Raw genomic sequence first — 27,673 nt, forward strand, 5'->3', positions numbered from 1 at the left:
GGCCAACAAATGATTAAATCTTTCCTTTGAAATCTGTTTTTGAATATTTTTGGCACATTTGCCTATTGCTGCGTATTGTCTCAATAACATCTGTTTTTTCCTGGGTAATTTTAAAAAATAGTTGTGGGGGAGTACCAGTTATGAGACAAAACTTATCTCTTATTCAGGATGGATGTTGCCAAGTCCATGAAAACATTTTCAGATGCCCTTTTATTTAGATCAGTTTTGTCGCTGCCAGTATACATTTTGAAACCCTAGCAAAAATCGGTACTTTCAGTGTGTGTGTGTGTGTGTGTGTGTGTGTGTGTGTGTGTGTGTGTGTGTGTGTGTGTGTGTGTGTGTGTGTGTTTAATCCACGTCTCAGTATTCTCGGTTTATTAAATTTCTTATATAGTAAACGTAATTTAGAATTCGTTTAGGATGTCAAGCATCCAGATGGGAATAGGATACTACTACATCCACGTAGTTTTTCCTGGATGACGCTGAACCTAGTCCCTCAACAGACTTAAACGGCTAACCGAACTGTACTGTACAGTCCAATTTGCAACACTAAAGCAAATTTCTGGCTCATCAACCGTTAGAACACAGAGGTTTAAGTTTAGATCGTAAATTGAATGCAGGATCACACGTGTCGATTCTTAACTGCACAAACAGGTACACTTGAATTTGTAGATTACAGCGTCACATGCCACGAATTGGAAACAATGGTTTGAGTAAACCGTACGTATTTTTTGGCGTAAAATCCGAATTACAATACGAACGGGGGTTTCCCATTTGAAAATACAACGTTGACCCCTCCCACCCTAGAACGTGATTAGATGGTGGCCAGTTTTGGCACGGACAGATGTCCCCTTCACTAATAACTTTTCACCTGCGTTATTTTCGAGATATTTGTCTGAAGTTAAAATGACAACCCCGTATACACTGAAACAGTAATAAAAATGTCTAACTCAAAACATGTCTAGAATATTACCGTGAGTGGTAACCACATTCTTACAGCACGTTTTTAAGCAGTGAGAAATTGTCTTAAAGGAGAGTGGCTCCAGAACATAATTCCATACGACATTGCTGATTTGGAATACGTGAAGAACGCCAATGATTTGCCTCTCCAAGACTTGCAGTGATTCGAAGTGCAATTGTGGCTGACCTGGGAGTTTAGTTCACGAATGTGTGATTTCCAGCTTCAGTTCCAACCGATATGGACACCTAAAAGTTTTACAGTTTCCACCCTAGTTGCTTCCTAGTAAGTGTTTCATTTATCACCGGTGTTCATATGCGAAATTTAATACGATGTTTCTTTTGAAATTTAGGTAGACAATTTGCAGAAAACTACGCAATAACAGTTTTAAAGCATTATTTGTTCTATTATTACATGTATGTATGATTCCTGTATTAGTGTCATTGAAAAAGAAACTGTTCTGCTTATTTATTATGTGTTATGGACCTAATATTAAACCTTATGGAACGCTATCACTGCCAAGATTAAATGATCTCCCCTGCTTCCAATGGTTGAATCACTAAGTAGCTCCAACTTAAAGCATACTTTTGCTTAGCTGTATCATTAATTCGGCAAAACCTCAGTTTATGCGGGAAGTTATTGTGGAAGACTAGAGCGAGGTACTGACGGCACTGAGAGGCGGCTGCGGCTCGTTGGGCGGCGGGCGCGACGTGGCGTCGGCCGCGCTGGACACGGGTAGCTGCGCCGTGTCGAGCGCCGCCAGGCTGCGGCCGGACACCGCCTCCTCCACGAAGTCGACACCATTGCGAGAGGTGGCGAGGTACGAGCAGGCGTACAGCAGGACCACCACGTTCAGGCACACGCTCAGCCGCAGCAGCCACGTCCTCCGGGCGTACATGCTCACTGCTTCATTCCTCTTCTTACATCAGGTCCAACAGCGACCGCTGCAACACACCAACCGTCTCCAACTCAGTGTCAGGCAAATATTCATATGAACTAGTATTAAAATGATTCTATGACACGTGTTGTCATAACTTTTTTCTGGTTGCACATCAAAAGGAACCTCAACACCAGAAGAGCTGCTATCGTCTTAATTTATTAAAACGTAAAATTTACACAGTTCAACTGAATAAATTACACAGTTCAACTGAATAAATTACACAGTTCAACTGAATAAATTACACAGTTCAACTGAATAAATTACACAGTTCAACTGAATAAATTACACAGTTCAACTGAATAAATTACACAGTTCAACTGAATAAATTACACAGTTCAACTGAATAAATTACACAGTTCAACTGAATAAATTACACAGTTCAACTGAATAAATTACACAGTTCAACTGAATAAATTACACAGTTCAACTGAATAAATTACACAGTTCAACTGAATAAATTACACAGTTCAACTGAATAAATTACACAGTTCAACTGAATAAATTACACAGTTCAACTGAATAAATTACACAGTTCAACTGAATAAATTACACAGTTCAACTGAATAAAATACACAGTTCAACTGAATAAAATACACAGTTCAACTGAATAAAATACACAGTTCAACTGAATAAAATACACAGTTCAACTGAATAAAATACACAGTTCAACTGAATAAAATACACAGTTCAACTGAATAAAATACACAGTTCAACTGAATAAAATACACAGTTCAACTGAATAAAATACACAGTTCAACTGAATAAAATACACAGTTCAACTGAATAAAATACACAGTTCAACTGAATAAAATCTCAGCGCTCGGCCATATCTCACTAATACCATATAACACCACCTCTACTCCTGTAATCACCTGAATTCGGCAAAGAAGACAGCTCTAAATTTTCTTCAGATACGCCTTACCCAACTGAAATGCCTCAATCATTAGATCCCAGAGCTATCGGACTGCGGCGATGTTTACTGCTAAGATATTCCAGCTGTTCCATGTAGTTCCACACATTTTCTGTCGTTTTATATAGCGAGCCTGTAGAGTTGCAATAGATTGACCGAGTGTTCGTGAAACCAGGAACGTGTCCGTGCAGCCCTGCGAAAACGGCTGTTATCGTGACCACGATATTGTTCATAAGCATAGTCATCATGAAGATGGAGAAGAAAGGGCAACACTGAGAATGTTGAAAAAACATCCTGGTTCATGTGCATCTTGATATTCTCGCGGCGTAATAATTGATCCATTACAATTTGAGAGTGCAACTAATAATGACACCCAAACTGTTGCTACGCGGTCGATCCATGCTGGGATATCAATTTATGCATACTCTCTGCTGCCCATTGAAGTCTGGCTCTTGTCTTTTCTGTAGTCTGAAACAACAGAGTAAGTACTGTTGGGTATCGTAATTTCAGTTGGCTCATTCTAAAGATGGCCGGAAGACATATGGCCGAAACATTAAAAAAGGGAGGGTGTGTGTGTGTGTGTGTGTGTGTACTCGCAAAATTTAATGAATGAATCCTGGTTCATGTTCACTGTACACTGAGTCGTACAAAGAACACGCTGAAAACCTCATAATACCGCCGACCTGAAGCACACACTCCACACACTGCGGGTTGAAGGCCGCATTTGGATTCTCGCTGCACACAACGTAGCAGAATCTCAACTCTTTAGACCGCACTACATGCTTCAGTTAGCTACTGCCCACTTTGCCTCTTTTGGCCAAGTCTAGAGTAGCTTTATGTGCCTCTCCCGGTAACGTTCTTTTGCAGTATACTGACTCAATGTGCACTGCATGCAGTTCCGACATTGGTCGAGATGCATCTGACTTCATTAAATGCAGCTATTCCTGCCTAGTGTTGTCATTGGCACCGTATGACACTAGTCTCGGGTTCCTGTTGTGTAAGATCTTTATGATCAGTGTTCTTTGCGCCACGCTACATGGCAAAAAGTGGTGCACCATTCCTTGTAGATACGTTGGACACTCCGGGATAATGTACCTACAAATCTGGTTGTTCTTCTTCTTCGACGCAGACCAATGAACGCAAAACAAGATCGAACCTACGCAGAGCTGTCACCATGCAAATATGTCCTAAGTGTAGTTGCTCATGTCAGGATGTGGGGAACGTTCTCCAGCGCTTGCATGGAACCTGTCGTAATTTAAGACACGCTGACACCTGCGAACAACCTGCATCCCTTCATGTTTGATGCCTTCCCCGAGGGCGATGTCATTTTTCAGCAGTATTATTGTCCTTGTGTCTGAGCCAGAATCGCGCTACAGTGGTTTGAGGAACATTATAGTGAACTTACGTCGATGTCTCGGCGACCAAATTCTCTTGATGTAAATCTTATGGAACACATCTGGGTCACCATCGGGCACCATCATCGCATACGCTATTCAGCGGCTCGTTATTTACGCAAATTGCATGACCTGTGCGTAGGCGTCTAATACCATATACCGCCACAAACCTACCAACAAACTGTTTTATCACTGACACGCAGAAGCACCGATGTATTTCATTCTAAAGACGGAAAAAACAACTCATAAAGCAGGTAGTCATGTTTTGGGTCATCAGTTCATGTTCTATGTACATGTCGTGGCTACTTCAACGTTTGCGTGCAGCATATGAACTGGGGATTGATAACAGCTGGAGACAATTTTCTTAAATTCGCTCTTTCTCACTTTCATCCAGGAAGAACTGCTCCACTCTGTATACCGTAATCTTTCTTAGCTGCTATATGTGATCTCTCTTAGCAACGTTCAGTACTCTGAACTATGAGTACCAACGGTCATAAGGCGCTAACAGAATCTTTATCTGCAATAGGTAACAGAATTATTGCACTTAGCAGGCCGGAGTGGCCGAGAGGTTCTAGGCGCTTCATTCTAGAACCGCGCGACAGCTACGGTCCCAGGTTCGAATCCTGCCTCGGGCATGGATGTGTGTGATGTCCTTAGGTTAGTTAGGTTTACGTAGTTTTAAGTTCTAGGGGACTGATGACCTCAGTTAAGTCCCATAGTGCTCAGAGCCATTAGAACCAAAAAATGATTCAGGAGTTTGGAAATGATTGTATCCGACACGGTTGCAGCAAGCCTGATTATTTTTGTTAGAAGGAACTTCGCTCGTTCTGATATGTCAGCGATAATGGCTAAGGCACACCAACTTATCACCAGTCAGTGCGCTAGCGATCTGAGCTTAGTTCGAAGGCTCTGTATTATCTTACGGGGCGAAAGTATGATACAGTATTATTAAGCCAAGTTTGATGGCCCCTTTATGATTTTGCAGGAAACAGTGTGATTGCTACCACCGTGTTTTACCTTTCCTTCCATCTTAACCTCCAAGAACGAAGGGCATTTTGATTAATATACACTACTTATGTACGTTAAGCATTCGCATAAATATTAACACGTCGTAGGTTCACATATGGCTCTAAGCACTATGGGACTTAACATCTGAGGACATCATTCCCCTAGACTTAGGCTTAAGTAGTTCTAAGGACATCACACATCCATAACCGAGGCAGGATTCGAACCTGCGACCGTAGCAGCAGCGAGGTTCCGGACTGAAGCGCCTAGAACCGCTCGGGCACAGCGTAACACGTCGTAGGAAACGAACCAAACATTTATATACATTCATCTTATGACTGTTACGGGGACGCGGTTGCTGTGTCTATATGCAATAATGATGCCTTCGACTTTGTATGTTTTTATTCATGTGCGACCAGTTTCTGTGGTACAGTTCATCTTCAGGTCCGTAACTGCAAAAAATATGTAGCCTAACACAATACACGAGAAAACACTATTAAAATAGTGAAGCCATCAGTTACACTGTATTTTAAAAAATTCGTAGTTTCTGTTTTCTTGGAGGCCCACCCACCCTACCGCCGCCTAACACCGAACCCAGGGTTATTGGGCTGTTCGGCCCCACTTGCGGACATAGTGTAACTGAGGCGGAATAAGCGGAACCAGCCCGCATTCGGGAAGTCAGATGGAAAAACGTCTTTAAAACCATCCGCAGGCTGGCCGGCACACCAGTCCTCGATACTAATCCGCCGGGCGGAAAGTGTGGCATACAGTAATGCGAAACAGTTTCGTCTATGTAACTAAATTTAATGTGGTAAAAGGATAAATACTTCTACATGTGCATCACTCCGGAAGCCAACTTATCTGATATATAATCGTGTAATAAATATAGCATGTGATATCTGTGGGTTGACGTGAGCATCAGTTCAGTCTGTTTTACTATAAAGAGTATAATATACGTATTAAATCACAATGTTTAAGTTCGTATGTGGAGTCAAAAATAATCACCGCTACAACGAATGCTTATCACGTGTTCAACCCGAGAATATCATTATACTTCTAGTAAGTGTCCATGACCATCTATGTTTTTGCGGAATGTGATACATTAGATTCAGTCTATAATCTGGATTATCTGTTGCTGTTAATATGTTACGGTAATATCATTGTTTCTAAATACATTTCGTCTGAAGAATACGACTGCATCACAGTTCTCAGTAGGAATTAAGATCTTAATATGTCTGATCCACGAAATTACGTAGTAACATGATTAATATTGCACGGTGTTTAATCTCTGACGAAACCAATGGGGAGAGACGTAAATTGCCCGCAATACCAGGCAGACGCAGTGTGACAGAATGACTTAAGTGTCTTTAGTAGGAAAGTGAAGTGTTCGGTGAGCGTCGAGAAAGAATTTCAATAGGAATTATATGGCTCCACATAACAATACGTGTACCAAAGTGCTGTATGGTAATGACCATAGCCAGGGTTGTGACTCAAGGAATTCATTAAACAAATATGAAGGATTAAAAGTGAAGCTTATGTGGCGGAACACTTTATCGGTCGCATAAAGAAAAGTCATCACAGTGGCCTGTCCATCGAGAAATGTATGTTGTTACATACACGAAATCTGATCTCACTGTTACAATATACCACACTTACAAAAATTTCACTCCAAATCGCATACCTGCTTTAGTTGGATTAACTGTGTAGCGTATCGCAGCTAACTTAATATAACCTGCTGTATTACAAGTAGTAATTCATTGTAAGGATAGTTTCTTAAAAAAAAAGTTTGTTCCAAAAAAAAAAATGTAAATCTTATTTTATTAAGAGTAATAAAGTCCTCAACAATCACTTTCATCTATGGTATAGACTGCTGGTTCTCAAAAATAAGAAATAAAAAATGTTACCTTACAGTGTCTTTCTGTAATTCATGTCTTCACTATTTTAACACTGGTTTAGTGCATTACATTGAACAATACGTTTGCTGTACCTAGGGACCTAAAGATTGTGTATTGTACCCCTAAAACCGTTCAGATATTAGTAACAACTAATACCCATAGCTGAAGCCACTATTATTATTATTATTGCTTATGTACTAAACCGGTCAAATTCTGAAAGACCGCTTCAGAACTCTCTTGGCTGGAACGTCTTTAATTACAGTTCGTCCACCGATACCACTAGTGTATTCGATTTTTATGTACTTGCGACAGCAAAATTATACCCGTATCTGAAATTGTGGAAATGGAATGGAAACTAGCCTTGCTTAGGGTTCACGCCCCGCGCAACAGGTTGCATCAGCGGAGTCATGTTCTCGAGGTTGGGAGGGTGAGAGGGGGGTGAGGGAGAGAGAGAGAGGGGGGGTGAGGGGGAGGGGGAGAGAGAGAGGGGGGGTGAGGGGGAGGGGGAGAGAGAGAGGGGGGGTGAGGGGGAGGGGGAGAGAGAGAGGGGGGGTGAGGGAGAGAGAGAGAGGGGGGGTGAGGGAGAGAGAGAGAGGGGGGGTGAGGGAGAGAGAGAGAGGGGGGGTGAGGGAGAGAGAGAGAGAGAGAGAGAGAGAGAGAGAGAGAGGGGTGAGGGAGAGAGAGAGAGAGGGGGGTGAGGGAGGGAGGGAGAGAGAGAGAGAGAGAGAGAGAGAGAGAGAGAGAGAGAGAGAGAGAGAGAGAGAGAGAGGGGGGTGAGGGAGAGAGAGAGAGGGGGGTGAGGGAGAGAGAGAGAGGGGGGTGAGGGAGAGAGAGAGGGGGGTGAGGGAGAGAGAGAGGGGGGTGAGGGAGAGAGAGAGGGGGGTGAGGGAGAGAGAGAGGGGGGTGAGGGAGAGAGAGAGGGGGGTGAGGGGGAGAGAGAGGGGGGGTGAGGGGGAGAGAGAGAGGGGGGGGGTGAGGAGTGGGGAAAGAGAAGAGAGAGTTGTAGTAGTAGTAGTAGTAGTAGTAGTAGTAGTAGTAGTGGTAGTGGTGATTACTCCCACCTACAGTTTTCCAGTATTACCCCACAACGGCACACTACAGTCTAATTGTTATGTCATTCCCATTCAACGTATTTACATCAGTTAACTTCAGTGAGACTGTTGGAACGATTCAGTGCCACCGGCCGCAGTCTTTCTTTATTCGCTGTGCGTCTGCGCAGTTTCGATCCTAGGCCATTATCTATTATATGTACAAAAATGTCAAGGATGGCACATTATGCCATACAATTTTCTGCTGGTATGTATATTTCGATAGTGGTCGCCGTCATTGTAGTCACGTCATAAAATTTTTATCACTGGAACTGTTAATACGGGTGCCCATCACAGTTTTTAAAATCGGGTGTATTTCACATACCATAGCACTCAACAACATGTTACGGCCGCACTACCTTTGAAATAGCATTTAGGTAGTCCCATAACATTACATATTCTGGGACCATAACGTGTGGGGGAAGTGCGATGGTACGTAGAATATATTCGATTTCACTAACTGTGACGTGTACCCGTACTAACGGTGTTAGGGATATCAATCTTATGACGATACCTGTACTCCTAAGGAAAATGACGGTGGTCACTTTTGCAACAGATACACTTGCGGAGGCTTGTGTAGCGTAACGTGCAATCGATCGATGTTTTGTAAAGTTACTCTATAATAGTCTAATACCAAAATTGTGGAAGCATACAACGAATACACAAAAAATTAACAGCTGCAGGCGGCAACGAACCATTTAAACTTTGTACATGCAGTCAAAGCACAATAGCACGCATCTACTAAACCGAAGTTTTATTTGAACGTACAAGAGCTTCACTAGTCACAGACACAATGAAAACAAAAATAATCTTTTAAATTATTAAAACGCAGTCACATTTATATATGAATGTAAAATGTCCTGTTCCACGTCATTACGATCGCCTAAAATGATGCATGGAACGTGGAACTCCTGCCTTTGAACTTACCCAGCCAGACAAGGGAGCCCGTTGAAACGAGGTGGCTCAGTGGTAAGACACTTGACATTTATTCTGGAAGAAGGCGTTTCCAAAACTCGATCGGCCATCCAGATTTAGGTTCTCTATTATTCCACTAATTAACTTAAGGCGAATGTCGGGATGGTCCTATGAAAGAGCACTGCTGATATCTTCTCACCCTCCCCATTCTGAGCTTACACTTCATCTGTAATGAACCCTTCGGCGACGGGAAGTTAACTCCTAATCCTCGCCTTATAAGGAGATGTATAGTTTAACGTAGAATTCGACCCGTGAGGCAGCTTAACATTTCTGACATACAGAATGAAGCTACAGGCGATTAAGAATTCCGAGGACAGTCTTGAGACCGGACGATTTATCACTGGATTCACAGTCTGGCACCCGCTGAGCCACTAACCTAAGGAGAAACAAGTTTACCCTATTGAACCTCACTTACCACATTTTTGGTCTTTTAAGAAGATACAGAAGTCCTTGTAAGCAACATGTTTTTAAACTGATTATTTACAGTGAATTTTTGTGAAAGCCACCAGTTTATCTTTGTTTTAAAAACAGCGTAGAGCAAACATTATTTTAGTGTTTTTTGCAATGAATATTTACAGCGGTTAGTATTATTTGTCTTTAAGTTAGTATTGAACATTACCTTAAAATTAAAACTAGACCTAAAAATGTTGCCCTTAATCTCTTTGAGTATTGCAGTATGTTTGTCCAGCTGACAAGGAGAATTTTACTCAGTTTCGGCATTCGAATAGATAACTATCTTGATAAAGAAAAGGCTTCAGCATCCCCTAGTTATAGTCTAACACGTAATTTAAACATTGAGTCTTGAGCAATGAATAATAACCTTTATAAGTGTCCATTTGTCACGTAGCTTGTTGAAGTTATTGTTTGGATATACGAGTCAGACCTCGCACGTTTATCTCACTATTTACGCCAAACCGAATGAACCCTATGCTTTTATAAACCCCTTCAGATTTGTTACTAATACTAGATTCAAAGTTATCGCCTCGACTCTGTTCGGACTGTACGTACTTTCACGCGTAGTACGTTACACGAATTAGCAGCACGTGTTTGTCAGTGTCAGTCGAGTTAACTGCCTCTTGATAAGTCGGCGTAAGGCTAGGCGGCGCCGTGCTAAAATGCAAGATACGTGGTCGGTTGAACGGCTCGCCCAAAGCTGGCTCTTAACATTCAGAGCTGTTACCTGATAAAGCACGTTTCATAAGCGCCTCCCGTCTCCACTGACAATCTCTCTCTCTCTCTCTCTCTCTCTCTCTCTCTCTCTCTCTGTCTGTCTGTCTGTCTGTGTCAGATGGAAGAGGCTGAGAGTATCAGTACTACGTCCGGATAGTACACAACCGTTTTCAAAGTTTCACCTGGGGGATAATACAGTAAAAGTGAAAGCTTCCACTGTGCTGACTATATTATGGAAAAGCTTCGGCTAAGCTCAGTTACATTCCTGCCTCTGAAGTAAATTTTACTCTACTAATTTATTTCTCATGTTCAAAGAACATTAGGTTATGGCTGCATAATTAAAATCACATAGGTCTAATTCTTTTTTTCAGGCTGCAGATAGATGAAGATGTACGCTAGGTTTTCCATGTAGCTACCACAGTTATTGGAACATCTATCAGACTGCAAAACTCATTTTTCCGATTATGGAAAATATGGTCGCACAGCCTTATGATATTTCTCATATCGCGTTCAACATATCGTACTGAACTGTTCGTACGGCTGTGTGTGCAGTACTGTAGCATCGGAGGCAAGGAGCATACGTTGCCCTTCCCTTACAGTAACTGAAAATAACGATCGACAGCGGATCGGGCAGAAGAATTAAAAAATGCAACTTAAATCATGGATGGAAAGTTTTCTGAGAATACAGCTGAAGATGCATATGCTACTTCCGTAACAGCATGTAACCTAAAATTGCTGCAGCTAATGCTTCAACACTTGTCACCAAATAAGAATTTGTAGCTGTAACATGCAGTAATAAAAATAAATAAAAATTAAGCTACGTTCAGCTCTATACTGCCACACCGATCCTACTCAAAAATTAAATTTTAATATCGTACCAACATTCATTTTTTGAGGAGTTTATCACAAATGGCGATTCCAAGTTGGTGAAGCCTTACGGTAAGTCTGGTCCTATATACAAGGTGGTCCACTGATCGTGACCGGGCCAAGTATCTCACGAAATACGCGTCAAACGAAAAAACTACAAAGAACCAAACTTTTCTAGCTTGAAGTGGGAAACCAGATGGCGCTATAGTTCACCCGCTGGGTGGCGCTACCATAGGTCAAACGGGTATCAACTGCGTTTTTTAAAACAGGGGCCCCCATTTTTTATTACATATTCATGTAGTACGTAAATCAATACGGATGTTTTAGTTGGAGCACTATCTTCGCTTTGTGACAGATGGCACTGTAATAGTCGCAAACATATGGCGAACAATTTTAGATAAACAGTTAGTAACATGTAGATTTTTTAATTTAAAATATAGAACATACGTACGTTTGAACATTTTATTTCAGTTGTTCCAATTTCATACATGTATCTTTGTGAACTTATTTCAGAGAAGGCATGCTGTTAGAGCGTGATTAGCTGTAAATACCACAAAATGACGTCAGTCAACCTCAATGCATTTGGCGGTACGTGTAACTACATTCCTCTCAAGAGCAAGTAGTTCGCCTTCCGTAATGTTCGCACATGCATTGACAATGCACTAACGCATGTTGTCAGGCGTTGTCGTTGGATCAAGATAGCAAATACCCTTCAACTTTCCCCACAGGAAGAAATCCGGGGACATCAGATCCGTTGAACATGCGGGCCATGGTATGGTGCTTCGACGACCAATCTACCTGTCATGAAATATGCTATTCAATACCGCTTCGTCCGCATGCGAACTATGTGCCGGACATCCATCATGTTGGAAGTACACCGCCATTCTGTCATGCAGTGAAACATCTTGTAGTAACATCAGTAGAACATAACGTAGGAAATCAGCATACATTGCACCATTTACATTGTCATCGATAAAATGGGGGCCAATTATCCTTCCTCCCATAATGTTTCACCATACTTTAAACCGCCAATGTCGCTGATGTTCCACTTGTCGCAGCCATCGCGGGTTTTCCGTTGCCCAGTAGTGCGTAATATGCCTGTTTACGTTACCGCTGTTTGTGAATGACGCTTCGTCGCTAAATAGAACGCGTGCAAAAAGTCTGTCATCGTTCAGTAATTTCTCTTTTGCCCAGTGGCAGAACTGTACACGACATTCAAAGTCGTCGCCATGCAATTCCTGGTACATAGAAATATGGTACGGGTGCAATCTATGTTGATGTAGCATCCTCAACACAGACGTTTTTGAGATCCCCGTTTCCCGCGCAATTTGTCTGCTACTGACGTGCGGATTAGCCGCGACAGCAGCTAAAACACCTACTTGGCATCATATTTTGTTGCAGATCGTGGGTGACGTTTCACATGTGGCTGAACATTTCCTGTTTCCTTAAATAACGTAACTATCCGGCGAACGGCACTTGGATGTCGTCATCCAGGATACCTAGCAGCGTACATAGCACACGCCCGTTGGGCATTTTGATCACAATAGCCATACATCAACACTATATCGAACTTTTCTGCAATTGGTATACGGTCCATTTTAACACGGGTAAAGTATCGCGAAGGAAATACCGTACTTATACGTTTGCGACTATTACAGCGCCATCTATCACAAAGCGAAAGAAGTGTTCCAACTAAAAAATTCTTATTTCTTTATGTACTACACGAATATGTAATAAGAAATGGGGGTTCCTATTTTTAAAAAACGCAGTTGATATCCGTTTGACCTATGGCAGCGCCACCTAGTGGGCCAACCATAGCGCAATCTGGTTTCCCCCTTTAAGTTAGACAAGTTTCGTTCTTTGCAGTTTTTTCGTTTGACGCTTATTTCGTGAAATATTTGGCCCGGCCACACTCAATGGACCGCCGTGTGTAAGAAATAAATAACACCTGTATATAAAAATAAATTACCATCGCTTGGCTGATACAAAATGCACACAGTTGACACCAAGTGAGATGGTACAGTGGTTCTAACACTCTAGTCTCAATCGAGAAGATGGAAATTCAAATCCTGGGTATCAAGATTTAGGCTTTCTGTTATTATCCTGCATCGCGTAAGGCAAATGCTGTAGTAGTTCCTTTGAAAAGGCACGGCCAATTTCCTACTCCGTTCTGAGTTTATGCTCTGTTTCTACTGACCTGTTAGTTGACTGAAAATTAAATCTCGACCTTCTTGGTATTTTCCGAAAACTTTTCTTTCACAAAGATTATTCGCATTACGTCTCTAGGTAATTTATCACTAGACTTCACATACAAATCCACAGAAGCTGCAAGCAAATAACGCATCAATAATAAGAATTTGTGTGTCCCACACGGTACTCAAGGATGGTTTAGCGACAGGATAAAGTTAAACCACCCCAGTAATTATTTCCCATCACTAAAAAATCTGAAGACTTCGCTGACGGGTTGTTGTCGTTACGATAATTTGTGAGCCACTGAAGAAGGAAGATTATGGTTCAATGGCCGGCTGATGAAGTCTTTAAAGACGGCATTAGGGCTGAGGAAAGAGGAAGACGCAGAGATTCAGCTTGGCTATTTCAAAGGAACCATCCACACATTCGCCTTAAGCGATTAAGGAAGTCACGGAAAACGTGAACTCGAGTGGTCGTGCGTATTTGAAGTGCTGTCCTCTCTGATGTGCGTCTTACTATTGCACAATGCAAACTCACTCAGAATTGAGCCACTAAAATTCCTAGGCGATTTCTACGGCCCCATATTAGCAAATTTACGTAACAGCCGCTTTTGGCAAGAAAGTCTGTTTTGGTAATATTTTGGCAGGTTACTGCTTATGGCCATTTACGTCGAAAAATCGCAATGCGGCAAAACTTTAGTCCCGTTCGCTCCGCGGAGGCAAGATCAACACCAACATAAAACTTGCAATTCATGTGCTGACAGCAAGTCTTGAGACTTCTTAGACTCGAATCGTATATTGTGAAAGACTGCTTTATCATTTCCCTTTTCTGTTTTATTCAGACTTTCGTACCACAGACTAATTCGAATGAAGTGTCATCGGGTTTTCAGAATAATTGTTTCGCATAAGCACAGAATTCCACATTCACTGCTATTACTACTTTTGTATTACGTCTGGTTTCAGATCTACGATGATGTGGATAAGCGCGTCTGAAACTCCAGTGAGGTGTCAGGAAGGCAAAATACCGTGAAACATGATTCTCAATTAACTGGAGCAAACGATATAACCTAATTCATTAAGTTTATGGTGACTAAATTTTAATTTCAGTTTGAATTCCACTGTAGTTCTACAGATCGAATTAGCGAGAAATGTCAGCTTCACGTGAATCCTAAAGATTTAGCGAACGAGGACAACAGCAGCGACCTCGCTGACAGCGTGTGTCAATTGCCAGATCAACTGGCAATTCCCTGCAGATAGTGAACGCCAATTCGCAACTGCCTCCGCCGGTTGAAAGGTCTTGATGGCCATGTCCCATTTAGTCAGTGAGGCTACAATCAGCTACAAGATCAGTCAGCGAGTCGGGACGGGGACAAAGCCGCGAAAACGGCCGGTTGTCGCAGAGATACTAAACTGGCCTAATGCAAACAACTTATTGTTGTGCACCTCACAGGTCTGTACAGCCTCTTGTATACGGAGAACGTGAAGGAGTAAGTCAACAATTCACGTAAAATGTTTCTCCTTTTGTCCCTCAAACGAGTGCACACATTAAGCTTAGATTACCCAATCTCAACTATTTCGAAACAACCTCACGAAGTAAAAGGCATTACGTGGCGGCCCAATTTAAAAAATCTCAGTAATTTTCCGGATGCATCAAAATCTCTCTCTTTCAAACGACAATGTTCTACCATGCAACATTCTATGTTATCAATATTCGGAAAACTGAACTTCGATCAAGACTATTTGCGAGGAACTGGAATCCATCTCATCGCTCCATCCCTGCTCTCTCATATACTTCACAACCCAACAACCTTTCATTCACAATTCTAGTATTTCTATTGAGCATAACTGCACGTTATTGGGTACAAATACAGCTATGACGTAGATGCTAACGGACCAGGTAGAAGAACAGTCTTTAACAGTCAATATAGAGTCGAACAGTCGCTATGAACGACTATAAATTTCTCAGTGGATTCTGAGTTTTAGTTTTCGTGGCTTTAATCAATGATTGCTTTTTTTGTCGTTACACCAAAAAAGTTCAACAAACTTAAACACTGTTTCATTGGTATTTTAAACGCTGGTCTGGGTCTAGTTAAGTTCCACTCAAACTATGTGAAGTAGGCAGTCTAAAATTTTAGTTTCACTCACTCATTCATTACCATTATAATTGCTCCGTACACAGTACACTGAAAAATCAATGGACGTGTCAAGCACTAGCATACGCTAGTATTTCTGAGTAAGGCAAGAAAATACAAGATTAGGTCAGTTTTTCCTTCAAGGTATTTTGTCCTATTACAAACAAAGTTACTAGAGACTGACGAATGGATAAGCCACGTATTGGGAAAGGAATCTACCGTGGTTTCTTTAACAAATTACATCTTTTCAAACAGGCATGTATGTTTGTGTTACATGAATTCTGTGAGGATGACCGCAGCGAGACATCAACATCGGGTTTAGTGAAAGCACCTAAGCACCTACCCACTAAAGTGAAATAGAAAACACTGTCCAGCTCATTCAAAGTCTTAAAAATTGCTCATACTAGGACTGGAACTTTAATAGTGGCAACTATTTATTTGCAGCTCGTACAACATAGTTACATGTTTCAAAGTTTTACTGGCCTTCAAAGTAGTCACCATCATTGTGTATAAACCGTTGCCAGCTATGTGGAAGTCGTATGATACTCGTAGCAGTGCCAGTTGTGTTGACAGTTCGAGCGGCGAGGTGTATTGCCCGACGGATTTTTTGAACTGGCTCTAAGCACTATGGGACTTAACACCTGAGGTCATCAGTACCCCAGACTTTGAACTAATTACACCTAAATAACCTAAGGACATCACACACATCCATGCCTGAGGCAGGATTCACACCTGCGACCGTAACAGCAGACTGAAGCGCCTAGAACAGCTCAGTCACAACGGCCGGCGACGGATTTGTAGCAGTTCTGAAACTAACGTTTAAGTGTTTCTTTCAGTTTAGAAATGGAGTTGTATTCACAAGGGCTTAAGTCAGAGGAGTGCAGTAGGTGGTATAGCACTTAGCAGCCCCAGCAGTCAAATCAGTAACAGCTTGCACTGTACGTGCTTGAGCATTCTCCTGCAAAATGATGGTCAGGTCCTGCAGAAAGTTATCACTTCAGTCTCTATGCTGTTCATTTTTGGAACACAATCTACGGCCACCTAAGGAACAGAAGTCTTGACACTTTCTGCAGGACCTAACCAGCATTTTGCAGTGCAAGCTGTTACTGATTTGTTTCACTGATGAGGCTGCTAAGTGCTATACCACCTACTGCACTCCTCAGACGTAAGCCCTCATGAGTTCAACTCGATTTCTGAACTGAAGGAAACTTCACGGCATTCGCTTCAGAACTGCTACACCTTCGTCGGGCAATAGACAGCGAAGTTCGAACTGTCAAAACAACTGGCACTGCTAAGAGTATCCTACGACTTCCACATCGCTGGCAACGTGTTATACACAATGCTGGTGACTACTCTGAAGGTCAGCAAACCTTTGGAACATATCTATTTTGTACGAGCTGTAAATAAATAGTTGCCACTACTGAAGTTCCAACCCTCTTACATTTATTACATTTAACGTAGGTTCTTTTCTTTGTCTGAGCAGGTTAGATTCACCTCGGTGGAGAGTTCTGAAACATTTACTAAAACAGCTTGTTAACTGATGAATGATGAACCTTGGCATTAGTTTGGGTGATCCACCTTAAGTTGACATGCGCTCCAAGCCACATTTATTTTTACTATACTTTGTGTTGTACCTAACGATGCCACAGTATTTCAGAAACTCAATACATAATTTTGTTTGCGTAGGGTTAAGATTTTCATCTTGATAGTTGCTTCACATCACAATTCGTTGCCATTCTCGAAAAGCGTGACACCCACTCTAACGTCTTCGCGCCATTCTGTGAATCACGAACGAACCAAATGTCAAACGTGACATCTAATGTCAGTCTGGAATGACGTATACATTTGCGTTGAATTGTCATTTTAATAATGGTTAATATTCCTAACGGCGTCAGTGACGGATGGAAAACGTCTGCTCTTTCAGAGAACATCGTTTGTTCAGACGATTTTGAAATTCTGAATAGCTGCTGCATTCTCTTTCCTACTTGCGTGCGTTCCTTGAGGTTTGAGAGAGATAAGATGTGCCACCTACTCATCTCTTACTCATCCGCAGCTTGTCTGAAGGCTTGCTCTTATTAATAGTTAAAATTCCGATCAGTAGTTACTTTGTGCCTTATCAACAGCACAGTAATTTCGGCAGAAAGAATCGTGTATGACAACAACAGCAGTTGTGTCAATACATATATTCATGAGCGAAAAATATGTTTATAAGGTCAAACTTTTGCACTAACACTTCTTCCACTTGACAGAGCAACGAACTAGTACCATTCTTTGGTAGTGATCAACTGCTTGTACTTGCGTATGCGGTATTTTCACCCGCAAACTCATCGAAGGTTTTTTTTATTAGGAGGCTCTTCCTTTGACGTATGAGAAACGCAAAGTTAACTTGTGCTCATATAAAGATTAAGAAACTGCTTCTATTCATCCCACATCAAACTAAATTACACTTATTTGTACTGTGGGAACATCTTAAGCTTCGGACACTATTTCTTTGTTTTTTGATAAGCTTCTGTTTAGTATTACAAGTTTGTTTTGTTTACGTTTGTGTACGGATATTGGAAAACGTGTCGAAATAGATGCAGTTTCGCAGATATGCAAAGGAACAAAAAAATTCAAAAATAAATATTTGTTTTTTTCCTTTACCAATCCTACACACGAGAACAATTATTTATATTCCTTCTATAAAAGTGAGAAATGCAGGGTGAACTGTTCAAGATATCTACACATTTGACAAATTAATGAAGGTTGTACCTACATTTTATTTTTGAAAACAGATCCAAAGTTGGCATACATTACTTTTCCTCTAACTACGCAATGAATATTTAAGGAAGACGGTTGCTTCAGTATCTTTTCACATTAACTAACAGCACATATACAGCAAGAAGTTTTTCCTTTAGCATTCTTCCATTTATCAGAAGTCCATGGTGTGTCTTTAATATGTATATAAGCGTGAGATATGATATATAAGTTTTGTACTATGCCTGCCGCCTTTGTAAGCTAAAAAGATTAGGCTTTCCTAGTACCAGAATAACATTCATTCACCCATTCACTCACTCAGTGCCTAAATTTGTAACAACTCTCTCAGGATCAAGACCATTATAAATATCAGTTCATTAGATGAAGGTTTATTAGAACGTGGTTTAATCTGTCACAGCACATGAACAATGTGTCTAAATGGATATGTAAAACGCAGGAGGATAAAAGCTTCTCTCAGAGGACTGCAGATTTGAAGTTAAAAAAAACTGTCGATACACTAAAGTATGAGCTACAAACAAACAATATGCCATGCCAATGGAGACGGACATTTTGCAGTGCTGTGTGTGTCGAATAATTCACCTTATAAGCTGGCTGTATTTTTAATACTTTCACAAAATAAGTCTTGTTACACATTCTGATACAGAATAATTCCCCTCACTTTATTGACTAAGTAGCAAGAAACTCTTCGTTCACGGACTCGCTGCTTGCGTAACTCCTATCAATAATTACAGTTCAGGCTTATGTAAGGTACTAAGTCATTCACACAATAAACCACCTCTGAATAGATTTGACACTATGGTTCACACGTCTACGTCTACACTACTCCTCAAGCCATCTGACTCTGTGGTGGGGGGTACTTCTAACTGAGTGCCATTTCCTTAAGTCTCTTATGAATCTCAGTCTGCCACCTGTTTTTACTACTATTTGTTTTATGTGATCTTCACACTTAAACTCACTCCGAATATATGCTCCTGGATGTTTCTACGGTAATTAATGTTCACCGCCAATTGTCATCAGTAGCGTAATCGAACGGTACGGGATTTCTTTCCCTGTAAGTTCGCAGTATCTTATATACATAAAGGTACAGAGTAAACTACCATTCGCTGCACCATCCATCAATTTTCTGTAGGTCGTTTTGCAAATCGAAACTGTCTTCTGACGTTGCTTTCTTATAGACGACCACAAACTGGGAACAGTCTAAAGGAGATTCCGACGCTTTCTACTACATCATTTATATACATTATAAACAGTAATGATCCCAGCACACTTCCTTAAGGGTGCTCTGTAAATTATCTTTACCTCTGCCAATGTTGTTCAGGATTTAATTCTTCCTAACGGTAGGATAACATCAGGACGAGACTCCTTATGCCAGCAATCGAGTACTGGTAGTTTAACTGCGTACCCCATCCTTAGTATCGCATTTCGGATACTCCCTTGCATGCGACGATTTTTGTTAAGTAGAAGCCTCTATATAGCCGGAATCTTCCTGACACATCGTGCATCCAAGCTAACGTAACGTCGCTCAACACACAAACCCCTATCTGCACGGGGAACTGATGCAGCACACGTACGAGGGTAGTTAACGTTTCAACTATCACCTTAAAAAAATATGCAGCAGCAACACTTAAGCTTGATGGTGTTAGTCCCACTCTACGTACTCACCCTTCAATGCGATATTTTTTCGTAAGGATGGATGACTTGGCAATTGGAAATTTGTGGTAAGGTCTTATGGGAGCAAACTGCTGAGGTCATCGGTCCCTAAGCTTACACACTACTGTCACGCGAACCGTGACAAGACGCTGTAGACAGTGCGGCTACCCCGCGGCAATGACTTGGCGAAGACATCGAAATTAGCATTTTGGCTCTTCAGAGAAAGTTCAGTCTCTAAAGTCGTCCATTCTGCAAATGTCTTCCAAGTAATTGTTTTTTCAGCCATGGAAACAGGAAGATTACGTGCATGCCAGATCGAGAGAATATGGTGGGGAGTTGGGTCCAAACTTTGTAGTTCAAAGAAGCCCTACGTGTGACTGCCGTGCGCAGAATGGCGTTGTGGAGCAGAAACACCGCTCTTGCACAGCTTCCCGCGACACTTCGTCTTTACAACTTCCTGTAACACATTCATTATCCACTTTGTCCGGTGATTAGTGGGAGTCGTTTTGCTGTATGTTCCCACTGCTTGCTTTACTCATTCCTCTCAGCGTCACAGTAGTACAATCAGCTCTCATCTTTGTGATTATATGGCTAAAGAAGTCACCTCGGTTGCTCTGCAGTATTTCCGCTGCTACCTCCGTTCGTTGTGATTGGCCTGAGCAGTCGCTGAACCACACGGGCCACGACTTATATGATTTCCAGAACTGATCTTTACTTTTTCCTCTATTTTCATACGCCGGGAGCCAGTTTTACTGCTTGACTAAAGAGCAAGGCTACGATATACTTCAGGTTTTTAGTATGCAAGCGCTTCTAGAAACTATGAAACGTGTTTTATTGCGAATCATTTCTGACGTATGAATTGCAAAAGCCGTTTAACGAAGGTCTATGTTGAGTTCAGGGGGCCCTCCTCCATCCGTTCTAGGAAGATTTAAGCCATTTCTTTGACCTTTCATTAAATCAATACAGAACTTCTTATAAACCTAAGTGGTAAGGGCGGCGTTTAGTGCTGCCATCGGAAATTTTACAGCCCAACTTTATTGTTGTTACTACTTATGCAGACACTAAATGCTTTACTTTTTTCTGTGTTAAATTTCTGTTTGTAACACAAGTCATACATATTATCCTCCGGTTTTTGGGTGCTGGTTACTCCTTTATGACATAAATCTGTCGTGAACCATATTATGTAATGTGTGTTTACAAGAAGGCGAGGATGAATATCGAATCAAGCTACATGGTCCATGGATGAACTAGAAGCAGCAGCAAACGGAACTGAGTGGCAACAACTATATGAAGCTTCTGCCAGGTTAAAACTGTGTGTCGGACCGAGATGAACTCGGTCCTCTGCCTTTCGCGGGGAAGTGCTCTACCAACTGAGCTACCCAAACGCGACTCACGACCCGTCTTCAGCGTTACTTCTGCCAGTACCTCGTCTCCTAACTTTCAGACCTCCACTGCAGAGTGGAAGTCTATTTCTGGAACCACAATATGTACAAAAGCAATGAGTAGGACAACTTATTAGAGCACGTAGGCTTTGAAGTGTGGCTAAAGTAATGTAGGATCAACACTAGAAAGTGGTGACAGAAAGCAGGTGATCATATTTTTTGTTTTGTTTTAGGGCTGACGACTTTAACAAGACAAATGAAGCTAATAACAGAACTGAATTAGTTTTCTGTTGGTAAAGTGAACAGATTTCGAACTGAAAATTTTAATTTTCACAAAACTTCGAAGATTTTTATCCTCGTTCATAATTTTGACTTGTGTGAGATTTTAAATGCGAAATCATTCAAAAACTGAAGGTTGCCCAACAAGCAATGGAGAAACGTATTTTAGGAATTTTTAGGGAAGATCGTGTAAAAAATTAATCAGTGAAGTATGGAGTGGAAGGCTCTATAATGTCAAATTAAAATGAAATGTAAGCGCGCAGCACCTGCACCCAAGCGAATAGGTCGACTGCTGGACCAAGGAAATGTTTTTGGTTGATTTCAAAAGGAGGAGGAATTGCGACATGGCCTAATGGAAGGCGAATACAAAACATTGCAAAAATATACAGGAACAATATGGATCAGTATAGCTGTAGACTGCGGTGCATATAGAAGTTTAGACGTGGCTTCTTTTGGAAGGCATGAGCAACGAGTGACCAGTACTACCAAGTTAAAGCCAAACTATTTACTAACCAGAATTTTTTGTAAAACAGTATGTTACCGTCTTAAATTTCGTTTCACCCAACCGATGGACACCTTTGTGCTTACGTGGCACTTATTTTCCAATGCATATTTGTTTTCCGACACTATTTGCCACGATGGCTTCTCACCCAATTCGGCGCATTTGACTGGTTTCAGGACTTCGTTCCGCAGTTAAAGCTTTCCTCAGGTGCGCTAGTTTTCTTTAGGTACTCATGAATTTTTGGTATCCAATAGTTTCCACTAATTATCGATACAGCTAGATGTGTAATTTTGTGAGATTGTAACTTTTCCCTATTGCTTCACAGGTTTCCTTCTATTTCTTCTTCATGTAAGTTGCTATATTGCATTTTCTCTTAGTATTTTCCTTAATCTTTTGTTTTACGAGTTTAATGACTTTGAATTCTGCAATCAGTATTCAATTTCGAATGCATGAAGTAGTTTCCCATTCTTATAGAGAGACGTAGTTTCGTTTCTGTGACACACGTCAACTCCGAGTGAGTTTGTATACTATGATCTTTGTAGTTTGCCATATCCACAATGGCTTCCCAAATCTGGTAATTAGAGCTTTAATCCGCAGCATGTCCTGTAACATTTCTTGGAGGGTTTCGACCAATTTTCAGCATCCATTTTGAACTTTCCACAACTGTTCCATCTTTTACTGGTACCTTGTTGTTTCTAAAATTGCATACTGATTCACTCTTTCACTGTGGGCGGTGCTGATTCCTGATAGATTTATCAAAAATTTGGTCGTTGGGACAGTTAGGTAATATTTGTATTTAGACTGGAAAGAGTCCGCAGTTTACTTTGTCGATATTGTTCCCTGAAAATCAGTAGAGCTACAAATCTATCCCACAGTTTTCATCTTTTACAAGGACCTAAAATTACTTCCAAATCTTGCTTGTGGTGCATTTACTACTCGCTGGCGCCGTCTGAATTGTTCGATTACAATGCTGACTCGTGTGGTATTAGGTAGTTTCCGTATATGAAGTTACGCCTATTCTTACTAACGGTGGATGGGAACTTATTCATTAAACTTTCCAATTTCATCTCTATGACTCGTTACATGCCATGCTTCCCACCCACAGAAGTATAGACAATGTTACTTCTGACTGTCTTAGACCTCGTTCTCTTACTCATTCATCTTTATCTCCAGATCATATTATGCTTAAATCCAAGGAAACTAACTGTTCTTCGTAGACAGTGTTCGACTTTCTCATTAAATCTCTGTGGTAACGATAAGATAACACAGACCTCGACTTAAGAGTCATTTCGTCTCAGACTACTGCCTCTGTTGAGAATTCGCACTTTTTAACATACATCTTCATGACATTCTTTGGTTAGGACTTCAAGCTTCAGTGTTTCAGGTTGCTGTGTAAGAAACGTCACTCGCTAATTCGACGTCTTTGAGGCTGTTTTGAAAATTCCCTCTTTTTCTAGCAGTTACATCTTATCATTTTGGTTATGAGGTGTAGTCCGAGAAAATACTTCACTACAGAATGCAAGTAGAGCAGAAAATCAAAACGTTAGCGCAAGTATCGGTTCTGAGAGGGGGGAATGGAAAAGAAATATCCACGAATTTTATAGTCAGACAAGAGGTAACCGTCGCCGATACTTCTATTTTTTCGTAAAACAGACTATTTTTGAAATAAATATTGCTGAACAAACTTAGGAGCAATTAGAAGCTATTCTAATTCCTTCCAGAAATGATCTGAAAGGGACAAGCGTAACAACGGCGCACAAAATTGCGTTTTCTTCCTCAGCTGCACAGAAGCCCAAGTCCGTATCGACCGCAGGCACTTAAGTGACGCGCAAGTTTGAGAAGGCAGCTCTCTTTGTGCTAAGGTGCGTACTCCCTGTAGGCCTTCGAACCACACAGCCAATTTTGTCTCTCGTCACCACTTCGCATACCACCGTGCTGCGGCGGTTTACATTTCCCACACTGTACACAAGCTTTCTATCAGTACAATAACTCCCGAAAAACCTTCTATACGGAAGTAGACTAACAGAAATGTTCACGTTTATCTCTGACCTGAATTCATTTTCCCGTATCACTCTTCTTCTCGCCTCGAGATTGAAGAGAAGTAATAAATGACGCTGAGTAGAACGACTTCCATGTCCGGCAGCGATGTTGATGCTAACAAGGATGACAGACTTAAAACATGGTCAATAGCGTAGTGATTCGAATTTTTTTGTCCTGGACTTTAGCGGGACCCCGACTAAACTGCACAACATTATCCTCAGATTTAGGAACTATATTTCTGTAGAAACAGCTATAGTAACAATTACAGTATGTGGCTGAACAGAAGGAATAAAGCCATTGAAATATGAACATTGATTTCGAAAGCAGTCATGAAAAGTTCTCAGACTGTGATTCCCTAAGAAGACTAAGCTTCACACATCTGATGAGCAGAATAACTGTAAATGCCGTTAACTGAATGTGACACGGCTTGCATTTATTGCACACACAGTTCAAATCTTCTATCAGGGATTAATCTCAAAACACCAGCGAAGTCTCATTAGAAACTTACACCTACATCGATGTCAAACTCCTGTAAGAATACTTTTTAATACAGCGTCAGAAGCCAATGTCATTTGCGTTAACTATTCTCAAGAAATGACCTATCACTATAAATGAAGGCATTTGAATTAATGGTTTTTAGACTTTAGTGGATCACATTTATGGACCTAAAATTCTTTCTAGATCCGTAGACGAAGGTAAGTTATATTCCTCTAAATAAATGGGTCATTATGTTTTAAGTAATTTGATCAGTAAACCGTAACACACACCTGACTTTATACCCCCTTTCTCGACGACAAATAGACGTGAAAAAGACTGATCTAAACGCTGAAGAGAAGACCATTTCGCAGTTTTGTCCAAGTTTAACTTAGAAAATAACGGGGAACTGAAATGATCGTTTATGGGATTCAACGTACAACTGGATCGCACCAAAAGCGAGATGCCTGACATGCTTGACTACCAGTACAACAACTGGATACCTTGTTTCGAGTCCAGCCTCTGTTAATCGTCCCCGTTTACTATAACGGGCTATTACATACGAAATGCATTATGATTAATGAGAAATTAGGTAAACAACTTAAGTCAAATTGCCGCGAGTGCTGATGTAAAAAACTACAGGAGACACTCTGGGATAAGAACACTCGGACAACAAACGACGACGTAGGAAAGTAACCCAGCGTCTGTACTTCATGCACAAGAGCTGGGGTGCGTATTTAGAGAAACAGTTCTACATAATGCACTTAAAACTACCAACAGTGCAAACTGAAGAAGTTCGATTTTGTCACGTAACGCAAGGGTTTCCATATCAAGGAAGCATGTAATCATCCACATAGGTGTTTAATTACAAATAGTAGTTATGGCTCGTAAGTTTTCGTCGTTTTATTATTGCTGACGGCAATAAAGGAATGAAATGCAACATACATTAAACATGGGGCTTTTATTTGTACTAACAGATGCTGACCTGTTACCATTTTGTGTTAGTTGGAAAACAGGTAACGAAGTAGAAGGCTTTATAAAGGTTCTGCAGTGAATAAATGAATGTTCATATTTATGTAAATTAGTAACTACTGAATGTGGGGACTCGGATTCTGGATGTAACGTCGAGGAAATCTTCCAACTTGTGTAAAAAAAATTTAGATGCAGACTTTCGGAACGCGGCTCATCGAGTTATAACAATTGAACGGCTGTAACTCCATAACCATTGAAGGAAATTTGCATTTTCCAATCACGAGGCGTTTCGGAAGATTTCACTTTTAGGCGACTGACTTCTGTTTAACGGCACAGCTTCCATGAAAAAAATGCCATTAGGTACCTTGCAGTTTTGACCCATTTGCTCTGTATGTCATCTAGGTGAAGTTGACACTACTTAAATTTTATGTTGAAAGTTTTACCTTTAACTATGAACCAAATCTTGACAAATATGATTGTGTGTAAATTATTAACAGTTTAGAGTTTACTGTTCAGTGAAGCGTGTTCTTTCAAAGAGAGAGATTCTTGCCATAATCTTTTGTGTAATAGCTTATTTTAATGGCACAGCTTTTGATTTGATTGGTAGGTTTTTTATAGGACGCTTTTCCAATGAATGGAATCCAACATTTCATCGTTTTAGTGTGTTGGTAACAAGCGTGTTTTTTGCTTTTCCATTTTCTCTCTCTCTCTTGTCCAACTTACTAAGGAGGTGATCAATTATGGATAGTAAATATAAATTATTACTGGCTACTTATTTTGTCTACAAATGTTGTAATGTTAGCTATCCCTCACGCCTCATGCCCATCACCGAACTGCCCACCCACATTCAAACCATTATTATTGTGTATTAAGTTTCTTAATGGTACACACACATACCGTTTTCTAGGTCTAGTTTTCCATGCTAATCTAGCAACGCTACCTCACACACCAGCTTTAACACAAGCATTAGCCAAAACGTAATACCGTACCCTATGCTGCCTCAACTATTCACCCTCCATCGCTTCTGCGATTTTGTAATGCTCTCATACTACTCCACTTGAGAGATGGCAGCCTGGCTGAAGGAGCAGCGATCCCTTTTATGCTCAGCTCATCGCTTATTTCAGACACTCAAATAGCGCCTTTCAGACGAACCACGTAGGTAACTTCAGATGAGATGTGGAATGGGGGATACTACCCTCTTAAGGATTAGACGGCTCCACCCACTACTTAAATACGCTGTCCACGTACGTAGCCTAGAAGACCACCTGAAGCACCATATTCTCATCCCGTGTAATACAAAATATAATAGAACATAGTAAAAAATAAAGAATCGGTCTGGTGTTAAGCCTAACTATACATCATTCCCTCCCTCCAAACTACGAATGACTTCTGAACCGTCTCCCACGATTCTTGCCACGACTGTCATTCAAAACATCTCGGTCTATCCTTCATTGCGAAACTTTTTCGTTCGGTGGTGAATGAACTCGAGAATTAGGATATTCTCTACACTAATGGGTCATGCATTAATGGCAGAAACAGCTACTCCTGACAGTCGTCAGCGAACACGAATCGCTGAAACAGAAATGTAACTTCTCTAACGGAGAACTAGTAGCTATTATGCGCGCTTTTTGACACACCCGCGCCTGCTAAATGAGAATTTCTTAATTTTCAGTGACTGAACATTTTGCAAGTCAGAGGGGTGTTGTATCCCTGAAAACCGCTACACTGTTCTCTCTGAGCTAGAATCATCGGAAGCTCTCTCTCTCTCTCTCTCTCTCTCTCTCTCTCTCTCTCTCTCTCTCTCTCTCTCTCCCCCCCAAGTCTGAATACAAAGAAAATTCTCAGGCTAAAGAGACTTCCGGAAAGGGCTTGGAATAAAAATACCTTGCACTGACTTACGAACAAATCTATTCCAACGATTCCCAGGGAGTTTTATGTCTTAGTTGTTATTAAAATGCGAAGTATCACGGAACATGCTAACATTCTACAACTGTACCGATGATTCCACGCAGAACGTCGCACCGAGAATCTACAGTCTGCAGACTCTGTACCAACCGCACTAAAATGAACAGTGTATTTGCTCTTAAAAATGCG

The 27,673-nt window shown here is 41.1% G+C and overlaps 1 protein-coding gene across 3 annotated transcripts in view; it reads right to left on the bottom strand.

Annotated features, from left to right (window-relative positions):
• The window catches only part of LOC126297442 (beta-1,4-glucuronyltransferase 1), a 114,133-nt gene that overhangs the window by 25,326 nt on the left and 61,134 nt on the right, over positions 1 to 27,673 (bottom strand). The window contains exon 2 of one of the 3 annotated variants that reach the window (XM_049988289.1): positions 1,626 to 1,902. In XM_049988289.1, coding sequence (XP_049844246.1) covers positions 1,626 to 1,856 — 231 coding nt within the window. In that variant the 5' untranslated portion in view covers positions 1,857 to 1,902. Of the gene's footprint in view, positions 1 to 1,625; positions 2,022 to 27,673 lie in introns of all 3 variants that reach the window. The other 2 variants (XM_049988290.1, XM_049988291.1) reach the window with 2 other exon arrangements.

The sequence above is a fragment of the Schistocerca gregaria genome, chromosome X (genome assembly GCF_023897955.1).
Source record: "Schistocerca gregaria isolate iqSchGreg1 chromosome X, iqSchGreg1.2, whole genome shotgun sequence".
NCBI lineage: Eukaryota > Metazoa > Arthropoda > Insecta > Orthoptera > Acrididae > Schistocerca > Schistocerca gregaria.